The sequence below is a fragment of the Lepidothrix coronata genome, unplaced genomic scaffold, assembly GCF_001604755.1.
Source record: "Lepidothrix coronata isolate B3197 unplaced genomic scaffold, Lepidothrix_coronata-1.0 Scaffold80, whole genome shotgun sequence".
NCBI lineage: Eukaryota > Metazoa > Chordata > Aves > Passeriformes > Pipridae > Lepidothrix > Lepidothrix coronata.
This window is the reverse complement of record NW_016690260.1, coordinates 3,565,651-3,581,591: the sequence shown is the minus strand read 5'-3', so window position 1 is coordinate 3,581,591 and position 15,941 is coordinate 3,565,651. Positions and strand designations below refer to the sequence as shown.

Genomic DNA, 15,941 nt, shown 5'->3' with positions numbered 1-15,941 from the left:
TGTGTATGTCTGCAGTGTCATTACTGGATTATTTAATCACAAAATCTCAGCAAAAACTGCTCTTTTCCATGAAACCCAATCTGTAAAGCACATTAAAACTGAAAATACTTTATGAAGATGATATCCATAGTAAATGTAAAGCATTACTCAAGCTATCCCTTACAAAATCTTTAGCATTTATAGCTGGCAGGATTGGGGTGTTTTTTAACTCTTAAATATCATAATTGAGGCAGTCATGATTGTGAATAATTGAGATCACTGGAATTACGTTGTGCAGGTTGTGATTTCAAGCAAAAGTCAATGAGAAAAGTTAGATAGAGAGACAATACAGATTTTATTTCCAATGGACAAAATAAGACTGTTTACCCCCCACCATGCTCACCACTCAGTACATATCATGTTCTTCATGAGGGCTTATGCTGCACCTGAGCCACTGGGCAGGAAAGAGTCACTGGCTCCAAGGTTGAAAACCTCCTCCTCTGGGAAGCAATGATATCCTGTTAGAGCTCTATGAAACAGAGTGAAGGAGAAAGGCAGGAGGACAAAAAGCAAAGGAAAAACAATCTAAAATTGAAGGATAGAGCACAAAGTGCCTATCTGGCATTAACATTCTCTGAAACAGTCCTGAAATGCTGACCAGCAAAAGCATCAAGAGGGGTATAACTGATGCATCTAGTACAGCACGTGAATTACAGATAATGAAATTAAAATAAGCAATGGAATTCAGAAGTCAAAATGGATTTTTATTCATCAATAATATTGATGGGTACAGGTCTCTGTGTGTGAGATCCAAGTCCAGAAAATGATGAAAACAGTGTGTTTGTATTTCCCTAATGAAGTTAATCATGTTTTGGTTTTGCTAGAAGCCTTTAAGCTGGAGTAGCCAGCAAATAAGAGGAGAACCATATCTGGAAAGACTTACAGTCTTAACCAGTGGCTGAGTAAAGGGCCTGGGGTCCAGGCATGGCTATTTAGTTGGACTTAACACCCATGCTGGTATTTGAGGAATCTGTAAACATGGATCTGCTTAGAAATGTAGAGAGCAAAAAGATGTGTGTTTTCAGCAGTGCCTTGATCAGCTGGAGAGAAGAAACAGGACCAGGCTCTCTGGTGGTTTTTTGTGGTTGGTTTTGTTTTTGGTGCTTACATGAGCTAAAGCACTGCTCTCCCTGTGGCAGCCTTTCTGGCCAGTTGGCTGGTGGTGCAGGTGCTCAGCAGTGGCCGCATCCATCTCTCACCAGACTGGACCTTTGGAGCCAAGACAGAGGAGTCCTCATGTCCTGGTATTTGCTACGCTTGGTAAATCTTGCAACATCCTCAATTCCAGCACTGGTGGAATATCTAGTTTGCAAGTAATGAAATAGTGTAACTTCGCAAATACATGCAAAGAAGGTGAAAGCAATGTTTTCCCTAGGAATTTATATGGCCACATTAACAGGGTATACAAATATTTCCTCTTTATACACTTACTATCTTAATTTTCCTAAGAGACAAGGAGTTAATCCAATCCTTATTTAGTAGATAAAAAATAGAAGAACTCTGCAGACACACATGGGAGGACACAAAGGGAAAAACTGGTCAGGGGTGGGGTGGGGGGAAGACAGCTGCAAAGTACAGGCCCACTAAGGCACCAGTGTTTTTTGAAAACAAATCCAAGACAGCTCTAACTTTAGACCACTCAATGTCACTACAGGAACAGGAAAGAATTTTTACACCGTAGATACCTCAGAGTGGTTCAGCTGGAGCAAGAAAGCATGAAACCCTTTTCTCTGTAGCACGAAAACAGCCTATGTCACCATACAGAAGATGCTATGTCAAAGTGAACCTGTGCATTCAGGTTTTGCTATTGCATTGAAGGCACAGTCAAGTTACAGCAACTGCCCATAATAAATTACTGTCCTTGATTTGCGCAGACAAGTAAGCCTTATTCTTTGCTTGTTCTGAAATCTTATTTCCTCAGCACCTTCCCGGTTATTCTGCAGTGACTGGGCACCAGGTGGAGAGCATTGGTATGTTAAGCCTTTACACGCTGCAGCTCTCTGTAACTGATGTTTGAAGTGAACTTCACTGACATCACCACACCTGCACAGCGAGCACGGGGTTCTACAAGGATACACAGAAATGGTCATTAGAGAAACAGAACAACCTGTGGCCAAGACAACACTGCAATACAAACAGTGCCATGTGGAAGTCTAAAGGAATAGTGCACATGTAGCATACTATGGTGATCTCTTCTTTCCATTCTTTAAAAAGGAAAAAAGAGTTATAATAGAAAGAACATTAAAAAAGGCTTGAAGGTTTTTTTTAAAGTGCTTAGGGAGACACAGAAGAAAGAAAAGAAATGGGGAAGAGAAAAAGAAAAGATGAGTAAAACCTGTGTGTGTATGCCTGTATTTCATACAAAGGAGGAAAGACAGTGAGTGTGTAATATAACACATATTAGTGAACACTACAAATGACCTTCACAAGGATTAGGTGGACAGTGGATACTACCAAGATTTCCAAAAAAAGAAGGAAAGTTAACATAAACAGTAACAAAATCTGCTGGTAGGAAACACATGCAGGCATTTTTGCCAAATCTTAAAAATAAGATTTTTATTAAATATTATTGTATCAGTTTCCATGCTTCAGGAATATTTTATAACTATCACATCCCATCCTTCTTAACTCTTACAATGTTTTTGCACTGCAGAGGCTGGTTTGGGAAGTTACGACTTTCTGTTCTTAAAAGGAAAACAGTCCAAGACAGTAACAAAAAAAATTGTTTTAAACACTCCCTCACATGTTCTGCCACAGAACTTCTGGTTCAAGGGAAAAGAACACTGTAGAAAAACAGTTTAAAATTACATTATCCTTGGATGTCTTGGATTTATCAGACTATTACCGAGAAGCTTATGAGATCTTTGATTAGTCTCAGTATCATAGACAAAAAATGTATCACTTTGGTTAAATAAATACTGTACAAGCTTTGTAAGACAAGAAAAATCTGGGTATGAGCATAGATTTGGGTTCTAAAACTTCTCTTTGAACTGCTGTACCAGTCTGGTCACCAGGTTGGTCCATTGCCCTCTTGGTAACAATGAAATTACAAACTATTTGTCTTAGAAGGATTGATTTACTTCTTTTATGCCCAGTACATTTTGGCTGGATTTCTGCTACTCTTTGGAGGTTTCCCAGCAGAAACTTTAAATCAATTACGACTGATCCAAAAAAAAGCCTCTGTCTGGACTTTAACCTAAACCAAAGTTTTTTTCACATTCCAAAGCACTGATTTATTCACAAGTTCCAAGTTATACTCATAGACCAACACTTCACACCTCTGATTTAATAAGCTTATCTGCTTTATTTTTCATTTCAAAAGTTTGTTGGTACACCCACCTGGAGAGACTTCTGATATCAACCCAATTTCTACAGCTTTTATGAGACTAAACTGTCAACAAGGCAATTTAATTGATACTTTGGGAACTGATATTTGAATTGAGTTTTTATTATTATTTTTAACAAAGTGGTCTGAAGGAGGAGTTGATGACAGGAACAGGACTTCCCCATAAAAATCTAGATGAAACATTGCAAGTGCATATTACTAAACACATTAGCAGCTCTGATGTAGAAGCTGCAAGATGCAAGAGACACCAAATGCCTAAACTCCTGACAAAGAAGTTAGCACTAGATATTCAGTAAAACTTCTACCAAAAAGTACAAAATAAAAGCATATTAAAAAAAAAAAAAACACAAAAAAGTATTTACAACAGGAGAATCCATTAAAAAATCTTCAAATAGAAGGACAAAATGATATTTATGTCCACCAGGAGTCTGTTTCCTAGTAAACTATCAACTAGCTACAATTATAACAAATATTTTTAGTTGGACCATCACATAGGAACTATATTTCACAACTGCACTATTCCATCCATTTGGCCCTAACTTGCATTTTCTTACAAATAAGGTTACACCATTCAAAGCTATGCCTAAATAAATTGAAAGTGCATTTTTTCACTTTATTAAAGGCAAAAACAAGCACAGGTATGCATGAGTGAACACATATGGCAAAAAACCTTTGTCTTTGCTCAGAGAAGAAACAGTAAACCTGTCACATGTTATAATACGTGAAAGGTTGGGGGGATTTAGCTACGATTTCAAACAGGAATCCATTTTTATTTTGCTTATTTTTTCCCAGTTATTACCTGATGTACTGCATTTTTATACAATAAAAGCAGAAACAAGTCAAAGGGTTCAACACACACTGAGCAACGAGAAACCCTCCCCAATTCTCAACAAGAGAAGCAATCACTTGCTCAATGCCTGGCTGCTAGTTACCTTTTTTCCTAATGTTTTCATGGAAACAATATCAGCCTGAATAAAGTAAAGATCCTGTACTATTTTCTATAAAACTTCAATTACCTTATTTTGATTAATCTGATCACTGTTCCCATGGAAATTAAGTTTAAAGGCAGCTGACTGCCTCCAGCTAGGAGTGATCTCTTTACTTGCAGATTTCAGTTGCTGGCAATTGAGCAAGTCTCAAAAAAATCACTTTGGCTTCAAAAGTAACACTTTAAATTTATGTGGCATTTCATAAGGAATAACACCTTGCATTGCACTTTTTTTGAATGTAATAATTTTGATGGAAGCAAAACGAGTCATTGCTTCAGCGGTAATTACTCCAAATACAAATGCAAACTACTGTCAGTCATCAAGAGGCTTTCTTACAGAACATTATTTTTCCAATAATTTTCATCTTTAGGTAAGCAGAAAGCATGTGGCAAGTTTATATTTCGGTATATGAATTAGACCATTACCTACAAATAGTTTGGATGAGGGGAGTACTGAAATTCTAGCACTCCTCCATATATACTGTGTACATACAACCCAAGCAGAAAGCTTCCCAAATGAACTGGAGATCAAGCTTCCTCTCCAGACAATGAGAAAAAGAAAAGTGTTAAAGTTCTTCCATACAGCTTTAGTATTTCTTCGCAGATTCAGTATCCTCATACTGCCCACATACTGCCCACTACCCACTGCCAGGTAGTTCTGTAGGGCTGAGAATTGAATATTGTGTTTTACCAATAGGAATTAAGGCAAGACTGGACCAAACCTGTTTCAACAAGAGACATTCACTGAATAAGGACATCCTTACAAAAATTAAGTTCTCCTTGATGTCCGATGATCTGGATTTAAAGAATGACAAACAACTGCCTCCTATTATCTAGTTCATCATAACTAATGATTTCAACTATAGTAAATTCATTCTCCCTTTGCCAGAAATAGCAAAAATTTCCAAACCAGCCCCACGGACCACATCTGGGCACTGTTTGGACAGTCTGCATTACAAGAGTGATCACTTTCCTTCTGCCATGAGGAGGCTTTGCACGCTTTCTCTGACTGAAAGATATAAACTATAATGTAAGAAGCAACCTTGCTTGATTCTCCTCTAGAGCATGAAGAACAATTATTTTTCATTGGCCATGAATTGTTACTGGCTGCCAACCACCACACTCACACCTCCTCTTCCAGATGTCCAGGTGGTCACACCACCTTTTCCTTCATTTCTGCCCATCTCCAAAGCAAACAGCACTTCAGACCTCCACATGAATTTACAGAAATGCAGCCTTTTCCTTCTAATGGGGAGGCACAGCTTTTTAAAATACAGTTGAGAACTCAGCAACTCAGCAGTAAAGAACCTTAAGGACTTCAAGTATCAAAGCAACATTTTAGTGACTGAGTTATCAGTTTCAATAATTCCACCCACCCCAAGGTGGTCTGTACATCTCACCAATTATCCAGCGCTTTCCCCCAAAACCACAACCCTCTCACTCTGTTAGATCTGAGGTTAGGTACCAAATCCCAGTGCCACTTTGTCTTCTAGTGCATTTTCCAGGCTTGTTGCTCTTGGGTAACGCAGCTCCTCTGAGCTCCTTCTGAGGTGGCTGGTTTTGTCTGCCCCGAAATCAGAAACCACTCTCACCATTCTCTTAACAGGTGCAAATATATTAGCCACCAAAATCCCCTCACAAATACACATTGCTCTCTTCCTCTTCTACATAATAAAACAACTAACAGAAAAAGAGTTCTTGAGACCTGCATAAAACAGACAATCTGAACAATAAATTATGAAGATTGTGTAAATATTATTTCTAGAGAAAGCATACATGAAAAACAAAGTAACAAGAAAGTAAATAACTTTTGTATGTCCAGCAAAAAATATTTCAATATCAGCTTCAAACTCGAAACGCAGAAGCAGTCAACATTAACATCACTGGGCTTCCATGCTGAAAGTCAGCTCCACCTCAGTATGATCTCCAGCCTTCATTCTTTATCACTTGTCACGCTCAGGTCTTACACTACCTAATACATTCTCCTCAGCCACCGTCACCCTCCCAGGTTTGACACACTCAAAGACGTCATTCCTTCCATCTGTGGGTCATCCTCATCAAAAGTACAGAACAATAAGTTCAGAAAAATCAGTTGTCATACTCAACTCATATAATCTGAAGCCCATTTCCTCTGCATTCTTACAGGAAGAAGATTCAAATGTGTGGATGCTTGAGCTTGTGCCCAGGCAGGAGCATTCACTGTTTGGATGCACGACACGGGAGGAGAATGCCCATGATCTGGGCAGCACAACCTGGATGCTGGTTACAGAACTTCTGACACATCACAGGGTAGGGGAAGCTGCACCATGCGAGCTCTCAGGAACACCAAAATAACCTGCAGAGCTCTTCCCAGCTGAAAGTTTGGACAGTTATCAGTTAGTCTATTCGCTAATGTAAAACAAGCCATGAAACCTAACTGAGATTCTCTGATTCATATTGTAGATGCAAAACTCTTCATCCTACAGAGTAACAGTTTTTTTCAAGGAGTTTGTGTGTAAAGCCCTGGGTAAAAACTGTAACTACATACAAACTTGCCTTTGAACTAGGCTTGTACTACTGCAGACTGAAGATTTAGTACATCACCTGCAGGTAGTTGATTTTATCACTAAGAATATGTTAAACCAATCCCTTTTGCTTAGCCCTAATCAACTCAGTTTTTATAAATACTATATTTTTCTCATTGCCAACAAGGGAACCACAGTACACTGAAAGCATCTACATCTGCATATTGAAAAATCTGAATATTCACATCGAAAATTTCCACTGCTTCTATGCTACAATGACTGTAAAATTTGGGCTATGTAATCATATGATTCAATTTACATGCCAAAGAAATGTCACCAGGATAAACTTAACTGGTTTATTTTTTGATAAGTTTTTAGCAACTGACATGGTCAAACACTAGCATAGAAAATACTTTCCTAGAACTTCAAGTCAAGTCACATCCAGGTAAAACTAACAGAAAATTAGCACAAATTAAGGTTTTGAAGGGCCAGCTACCAAAATACCATGCAGCTGTAATAAAATCAAACTGGATGGACCAAATATTCATTACTTTGGCGATAGTTTTCTTTTTCAGTGCCACATACAGCTTTTTGAATGTACAAGCTCTTCCCTATCAAGAGAAAGTGCAACACCACTTGCTGTGGCTTCTTTTTCATAATGAAAAGTACAGTACTGAGTTGGCCAAAAACAATCAGTAAACTGCAGTTGGTTATGAAATATTTCAGTAGCTGCCCAACAGAAAAGCTTACTCAATTCCTGAGCATTACATCCACAACCAGAAATGTTTAAGGCGGCAGGGCAAGTAGAAGCTTCATCCTGGAACTAAACAGACAAACAGTAAAATATGTGTCTGATGCACTAATAGCAAGCAAACACACATGGAAATTCTTGCAGCTCCTCTAAAAATAATCTAAAAGAGTAGTTAGAACAGATCTTTATTTATCCTTTCTAAAAAATATCCAGGCTGAGCACATGTGCACTATTTCAGGTACCAGCTATGTTAGTGCTCATAATTGCCCTGAAGGATTTTCTCTTCATGTTTCTATTCCATAAATCTCTACAGAATTAATGGGATCTCTGCTATATCAAAAGTAATGAGATGGTTGAAGATTTCTGGTAGGACTTGAGAGAGTCATGTAATAAGACAAGGAAGTAACAATATGAGGGAAGCAGAAAAATTTTAAACACTTTTCAGAACCAGTTTTCTCCTCCAAACTGTCAACAACAGTTGTGATTTCCCTCTTCTCTATACTTTGCAAGCTAAAATCTAATAAACAGATTCCTTTGCTGACAAAAGGGACAGCAAGAACAGTTGCATCAGTGTTTGCTGGTTTTACTAACTACAATAGGAATGTACTGTAGGGAACAATCCAGTATTTGCAGGGGAATGGACTGGATGATCTAATACAACTTTTCCATTTCTGACTTCTTAGAACAGCTCAGGCTGATCCAAGTTCTCAAAGAGATTTCTGTCCAACAATACTGAATGAAGAGAACTCCAAGGCAATGTTTGGGGCTTTTTTTTTCTTCTATCTTTTCAATAATTAGAGAGCCAGAATAGCAAACCACGTGCTATAGAATACAACCATACAGAAAACACTATAATAATTAAATACCCATAAAACTTGGTATATCTGTAAAAAAAAGTAGAAAGTTCATTTTATACTTAAGCCTCTCTCAATCAATTTGGAGCATTTTATCCATTTTATAACTGAAATTATTAAACAGTAGGTTAAGAAGTTCAGTGTAGAAATTTTTATTAAGCAGTATGTTAAAATACAGAAATATTAATGTCTAATTAGTAGTATACCCATACTCATTTTCTTCATAAATGACCCATACCAGGATCACAACATCCTTGGCTCAAAGCCAGTGCATATTTTTTCCTCTTTTTTTCTCTTTTTTTTTTTTTGTAATTACAAAATATCTGTCATCATTCTCTGCCTGAGGAATTAAAAACATTTGTCATTGCAAGTACAGTTGACTTTAAGAAGCTACTGCTTGGAAAAACAGTCTTTCAAATAAGACACCAGAACCCAGAAAGAAAGATTTGGCACTTTTGAAGTCTTGCAATAGGGAAAAACTATGGCAGATGAGGTTCATTCTTCTGCTTTTTCAGCTCTCTTCCAAAAAGGCTATGGACTGCCTTCTCTGAAACTTGATAGGATACTGAATAAATCTTCTAAAAATGCATTAAAGGTCAAACAAATACCATGAGTTTCACATACAATTAAGACCATCTTGAGGCAGTTATATGAACTACATAACCTTTTGAAAGCTCCTCATATCCTACTTTACACACCTGAACTACACAAAAATGAGAATGTGAGATTAGATAGTCTGTGACACACACTTGGGTCAGACCAGATGGTCTTAACAGTCTCTATTCTTGTAATTAAAAAACTTTGTCTTTTAAATTAAATTAATATGCTGTATTAAAAAAGGGCAACTAGTGAACACCAAAGACACAGTTTCAAAATTTCAAGAATTAAATCTATTTTAAGATAGTGTGAGGCTTAATAGGACATTAAAAGAACCATCCACAGAATTACATATATGTTTAATACTTGGATCTACAGTGTAGAAGATAAATAATAAAGATGGTTGAAATATTTCAGTGTCTTCTTGTTGTAATTGTAACAAAGTGACCATTCATTGATCCCCTTTCCCATTTTTCTTTTCTGTTAAAGTCAGAAAGTCCAATCCACTCTTCAAAAACAAACAACATGGTAACTAGGGCATGCAACCAGGAGAGCCAGTAGGACAGGCAACTGCTCCAAACTGAGAGCTCACTCCAAGTGAGTAAACCAGTTACTGCTGTTCTATCGTTGTCTTTTGGAATAAAGGGCAAAAGGGAGTAAGTGAAGGAGTTTGAAAAGGTTTAGGTTTTGCCTCAACAGAAAATTAGAGCAAATATTGAAGTGTCGATGTTTCACAGATCCACACTCATTTTCTAGCAGCCTTCTTTAATTCCCAAACCAGAACTAATTTAGTAACTGACCTAACATTTTGCTTAGATGCACACCACTGTCAGCTTTATTAGAGAGACGACTGGTCTTACAGAGATCTTCTGAGTCACCTGCAGGGACAGCTGCAGCAAAGCAGCAAGGAGTCTGGGAGTCACAGCACTTCAGAAACTTCGGTGAAATTCTTTAGGCAAGCAAGTACGGTCAAGCACTGTTCCATGTTTGTTGGTTTTGTGTATCAACTGCCAGAGAGTACTTGTCTTTTATATGTAAATTCTCAGCTATTTTGAAAAGTATCAACAAGTACTTGGCCAAGTATCAACATTATTACATATTTTTCCAGAATAAAATAGCTGAAAGAAATGGAAAAAGGTGATTCTTTCAAACCTACTTAGAAATAATCCCAATTTCAAGCTTCCTCTAGATCAGTAATTGACAAGGGTAACAAATTCTGCTCAATTATATGTGAGTCTGGATATATTCATGGCACAGGTTACTACCACCTACTGACTCATCTGAGACCTCTGAATTTTCTTCCAGCTTGAATTAGCTCTGCACTGGGGACTGAAGACATACTTACCACTCTGTAGGAGTGGAATGTTTCTAACCAGCTGACTGGTCCCATTTTTCTGCTATAAGCAATTTCAATGTTATTGGGGTAGCTCTGTGTCCTCCCATGGCATGCCTTGATTTCTTGTTGCTGATCATTTTCATAGCACAATCCTTTCTCAAGTATTTGTCCAAACTTATTTTATGTTGTACTTTGGGCCAGCATATTTATGTGCAAAACAATATAAAATGGAGGCAAGCCAATAAAAGAAACAGCTTACTAGAATTTCAGTTGACTTTGTTAAAGGAAATTATTTTAAATTAATGTGGCTACTGAACTCTTGCCATACTTGACCTCAGAAAATATATTCCTTCTAATTTTTGCTGTGAACATTTATTTATTTAAGCTAAACTCCAGGTCTTGAATGTTGACCATAAAGAAGTCTCAGATTTCCTGCTACTATTTCGTACTTTTTTTTTTCTAAACAAGGGCAAACAACATATGTTTGCTGCATTAGCATTACACTGCCAAAACATCACTCTTAAATGAAATCATCTATGTATTTTTGGTAGAATCTTATTTAACAACTTCCACCCCGACAGAAACAGAGTTAAAACAAGGCTGTTTTGTTTTCACTGAGCAACAGTTTGGTCACTGGTTTACTAGATGGCGCTCAAAACATTTTTCCATATGCTCTTCTCAAAGAGAATCTGACTTAAATGTGGTTTACCTTCACCAGTGAATGAAGGCTTTTTTCACCAAACATATCCCAGAGGAAGGTCAGGTCTTCCTGGCTGTCCACATGTGGCTGCAGCTGGGCTGGCAATGCAGCCAGCAGCTCATACAGACCTATAAAATGAAAATAAAACACAAAGTGTAATCTAGAGGTGATCTCATTAATTTCACTTAACAGTTCTGTGTAATTGGCTGCCTGGAGCATGTCATTTTAACTGAATAAGGTGTCTGGAGTATCCACCATAACATTGACTTGTAGAACCAAAAGGAACATTTAAAAAAAATTACCAAGAAACAAGTATTAGCAGTGTACTTTTTACCTTGTCACAGTACATCCATATATATTTACACAAGGTTATGCAGAAAATTCATAAAGGTTTTGAAAAAAGGACAAACCCAGAAAAAAACATAAATTCCTTTGCTTAATCGTTATTCCATTTCCCTTGATGTTAGCCAAAGAGTGAAATGAGTCATGAATAGGAAAAACTTCCTTAAAAGAACAGAAACTGGATAGGGTGGTCCATTAAAAAAAGGTTCGTGGTTTCTCTAAATATTTCTTGCTAATATATTGCTTAATACTTTTTTCAATCCCATGTTCAGTAGGGATCCACAGCGGTACAAGAGCAGCTTCTCTGTTTTGCAGGATTAAACCTTTAAAAACAGAACCGACACAGTTTTCCCAGACACACATGCACTCAGAAATATTTCAGCAACATTTTTAATTTGCAGGTATTAGAGATCCTCCGTGGGGTTAAAGCAGTTGCTGTTCTCAGTTATTTGTGGCACACCTCCCCAGCGCTCTCCGAGGGGCAGACAGTAGCACACTGTTCCACAGTAGCGTTCGGCATAAAATATCCATCGTGCACACAGCCCATCAAAGCTCTGTCCAAGAAATGTAGCAACAGTGTTTGCAGCAGTCCTCTTTAGGGAGGTAACCTGGCACGAGTTGATATCAATTCATAGCACATGTTTAATTTTCCAGTGGGATTACTTGGGGTAAAAAGGACAAAATGCCTTTTTCTCCTGTCTGCTGTCTACAAAAACACCAACAGTCTCCTGGGATCCAAGATACACGGTCCTGTTATTATTTTTAGTCTGAGTAAGTGCTGCTGTTCATCACAAGAACAGATTTACAACATATTCTACTGGTAAAAGAACACTGTTGTAAATTACAGGTTACCTATTGTTATTATGCTTATTATTTCCCTAAAACTTATGATTCAGAATATTTATTAGTAAACCTAATTTCACAACCTTTTCAGACACTGCATATCCCTTTCAACATTACATACAACACCTTTGGGATCTGATTATTTACATTTTCGTCTTTTTACTGCCTCTCAGTAAAATATTCTGGAAAAAAAAAGTTCTTTCCAGATACATTCTTTCTGTGGTCCAAGCATTTCTTGGTGGTTCACATTCATTTCTCTTAGAATCTCGCTTTTATTTAAATATGTTCTTGTTTCCTCTTCAGAAATACTGCAAAAAGAGGATACAACTCAAACCACTACAATATTTTCCAGACAGAAGGGCAGACCATCGACCTCTGCCTAGGAAGATGCAGAGATTGAGCTGACGCCCAGAGAAGAGAGGTTTGAATGGGACTTGTGGCTTCAACTTCCCAGACTACTAGAACTTCAGAACTTAGAAAATGGTTATTTTTATCACACAGAGTTTTTGCTTCAAAAACATTTTCATTTAGAAAATACAAAAAGTCCTATTTTTCTGTCATTTAGAAAATTAAAAAATTTCTTTACACTCATCCACTTTTGTTACTGTAAATATATTTGCCTTAAAATAACATGAAGGTTGTTTGACAATGGAAGAGGAAGTCCAATGTAAGCTTGCATTGTGGCATAACTGCTTAGGAACAATTCACATTTACCATTCAGAAGAAAGAAAACAGTAACTTCAGCCACTCCCTTCAAATAAAAGATGTATAACAGAGTAAGCTTTCTTTTCCTTCATCTGTCAGATCTGCTTGAATTCCACATATACACAACTATAAAACTATTCTATCCTTGTAAGTTGCTCCTTAAAGCTTTGATAATCAAATCCCTAGTTAAAAATAAAACAAAAGTTCGTGTTTCCTGACGGATTAACTGTTAGTGACACAGGGCGAGACTGAATCTGCTCATAACAAGCTCAGGTCTTACACACAAAACTCCCAGAGAAAAACCCCTCCTGCCAGCTCTCCGGGAGCCACTGACCCTGCAGGTGCTTACACAGCACACACCACATCCGGCTCCAAAGTTTCTGTGGGCTTCACTCATTCAGATGGCCCTGAATTGACCCTTCTGGGGAAATGGGTGTCCGTGTCCCCAGTGCGCTACTCCAGCCTCGACAGCAACGCACCCAACCCGCGCAACTCTCCCGGGGAAGGGCAGACAACACACAGGTGCTGACTGATTTTATCTGCAGTTCTGGAACCCAAGGACTGTGTAATGAAGAATGCTGGAGAATGCCACGCTCTTGCTCTTCAGTCTCCTTGAGAAACTGAGCACTACGTAGCCAGGAGTTAAAAAAACAACTCAATCGAGGAACCAAATGAAAATCAGGCAGAAGGACAACTTAGAGGATTCACCTGGGGAGAACAGAAGGCAAAGATTTAGAACATGTCTAAAGTTAAATTTGTGTAATTCCAGATCATCTGACTCAGCTACAGCCTCCTTCCAAACCAAAGGTAATGGCAGAAGAAGGTGGTAACACCTGTGAAGGTTTACCTTTTTTCTTCTTCCTTTTTGTTCCTTCTGTGGTGCACAGTACCACAGAATCAAAATTTTTCAGATGGGCATTCGGATTTTTACATATGAAGAAAACCAGTATGTGGCTCTTCTACACACACCTCCAAGTAAAAGGTTATTTCAATGGGATACAAAAGAAAGTACTTTTCTGACATGGACAGGGACAAAACCATTTGTCAAGTCACTGTAAACTCATAATGAAGTTAAAACCACCACATTGGCAGCTACAGACTGGCCTAATTTCAATTACCAGATCTGATAAAGTGTCACATTCATCTTTCCAACACCTGAAGGCTGGTAGCATAAATCCCTGCAGCCCTGTAAGGTCTCACTGCACAGAGATGCTGCCATGTGGCAATAGCAGTAATCTGAATTTCACAGCAGAGGGAACCTCAAATCTCCTGCAAAACTTTTAAGTAGCATCTCAGGTGGTTCTAGAACCAGAGACAAAGGCCACTGAAATAACTGCAAGTTTCTTGCTGGTTTTAGTACTGCCAGGCTGTTAAAACCAGGTTTTTTTAAACTGTTTCAATTGTAGTAGCAATTACGAAGTCTGAAGTGATGCCATATTGAACCCTTTTGATCACCTCTAAAACCAAAATTCAACTTTCAAAAAGGTCATAGTAAACCCCTTTAACATTCAGATGTATTGTTTTGCGAATTAAAATCACACCTTCATTGCATAAGCCATGGAATGAGATGTATCAGCACCTCTGTGCTGAATGCTACCACTGCCTGCCAGGCCATGGTTGTGCTCTTCCTCTCAATTTGATGTTTATCTTGAAGTCCCACCTCCTTGAGTCACATGACTTACATGGACCTCACATTTTTTGAAAGATGCCCACAAATAAACACAATAATGAGCTTTTTAAAAAAGTATCTAGAAGATGTTTAAAAAAAATATCGTGAAAACCAAAAAAGAATACTATTGGTTTTAATGCCTGATGTTGGCAACACTGCAGAGTGTCTTGGGGAAAAAAATTGCTTTGATGATACACTATTGCTATTCTACTTAGGTTCTAACATTTTTTTTAGTCTAGTTTGCCTATGTTTAACCAGCATCTATATTTAAAAGGAATCATGCACCCACTGGGATTAAATAGTATCAAAATACTTCTGGTGTCAAAATTCAGTAAAGTAAACATGACTTACACAAGAAAAATTCATTTACTTCAATTTTTAAAAGCAGATCATGTATTCAAAGGTCCCAGAAGACCTGAGCATACATAAAAAAAATTAACATTGTGTCTAAACAGGGAGATGTAAGACTATTATGCAATTATAAGAGGGGAAGTAAGTCTGCTCATTCCTACAGCTCGGAGGGGGGAAAAAAGCCCAAACCAGATCACAATGTAATCATTCCTGGACATTCCCAAATCAGTGAAACAGAAGAGGAAAAAGGGCTCTTGACAGATTAAACAAGGTCACATCATTGAGCGGCAGTAATAGGAGTCAATTCCAGATAAATGAGGAAGCTCCTAGTTTTAGATACTGGTATGCTGCTATTTATATTCATGTTACATAAATTAGGTACAGTAGCTAACAGTGCTGTGAACTCAGTAAAAGCCTACAGCATGAGAACCTTACTAAAAGTAGACAAGCAACACAGAAGGGAATACTATAAAACTGTTGTAAGAGTGGAACGGGGAGGGGGTTGTTTGAAGGTACTTACAAAGTCTATTAAACCTGATTACCTGATTCAAGAATAAAGAAATTTAAAAGTAATAAATTAACAGTGGGGGTACAATACACTTTTTATAAAATTTAGTTCATTCAAGAACAGGGACATAGGGAATTAAAATCCATCGACTAGATAACCTGCCTACAGAAATAGTCCATATAAACTACACACATGTAGATAATCTAAATACACATACAGTAAAACTAAAATTTACAACAGTTTGTCATGGAAAGAGAAACTACTCTAAAGCTTTTGGACTTGTTGCAGCAGCAAGTAAGATAAAATAGTAGCTGCAGAATAAGTTTGCAGCATTCAGCCAGCTACAACTAAAGTAATTTCAAAATTCCAGCTATGTTTGAAAACAGCACTGTTCCTGCTTAAAAGGCA

The 15,941-nt window shown here is 37.7% G+C and overlaps 1 protein-coding gene across 8 annotated transcripts in view; it reads right to left on the bottom strand.

The window, feature by feature from the left end:
* Positions 1-15,941, bottom strand: part of MPP7 (membrane palmitoylated protein 7) — a 149,466-nt gene that overhangs the window by 82,852 nt on the left and 50,673 nt on the right. For all 8 annotated transcript variants that reach the window (XM_017820287.1, XM_017820290.1, XM_017820292.1 and 5 more), the window contains one exon: positions 11,125-11,243. In XM_017820287.1, the coding sequence (XP_017675776.1) occupies positions 11,125-11,243 (119 nt within the window). The remainder of the gene's footprint in view (positions 1-11,124; positions 11,244-15,941) is intronic.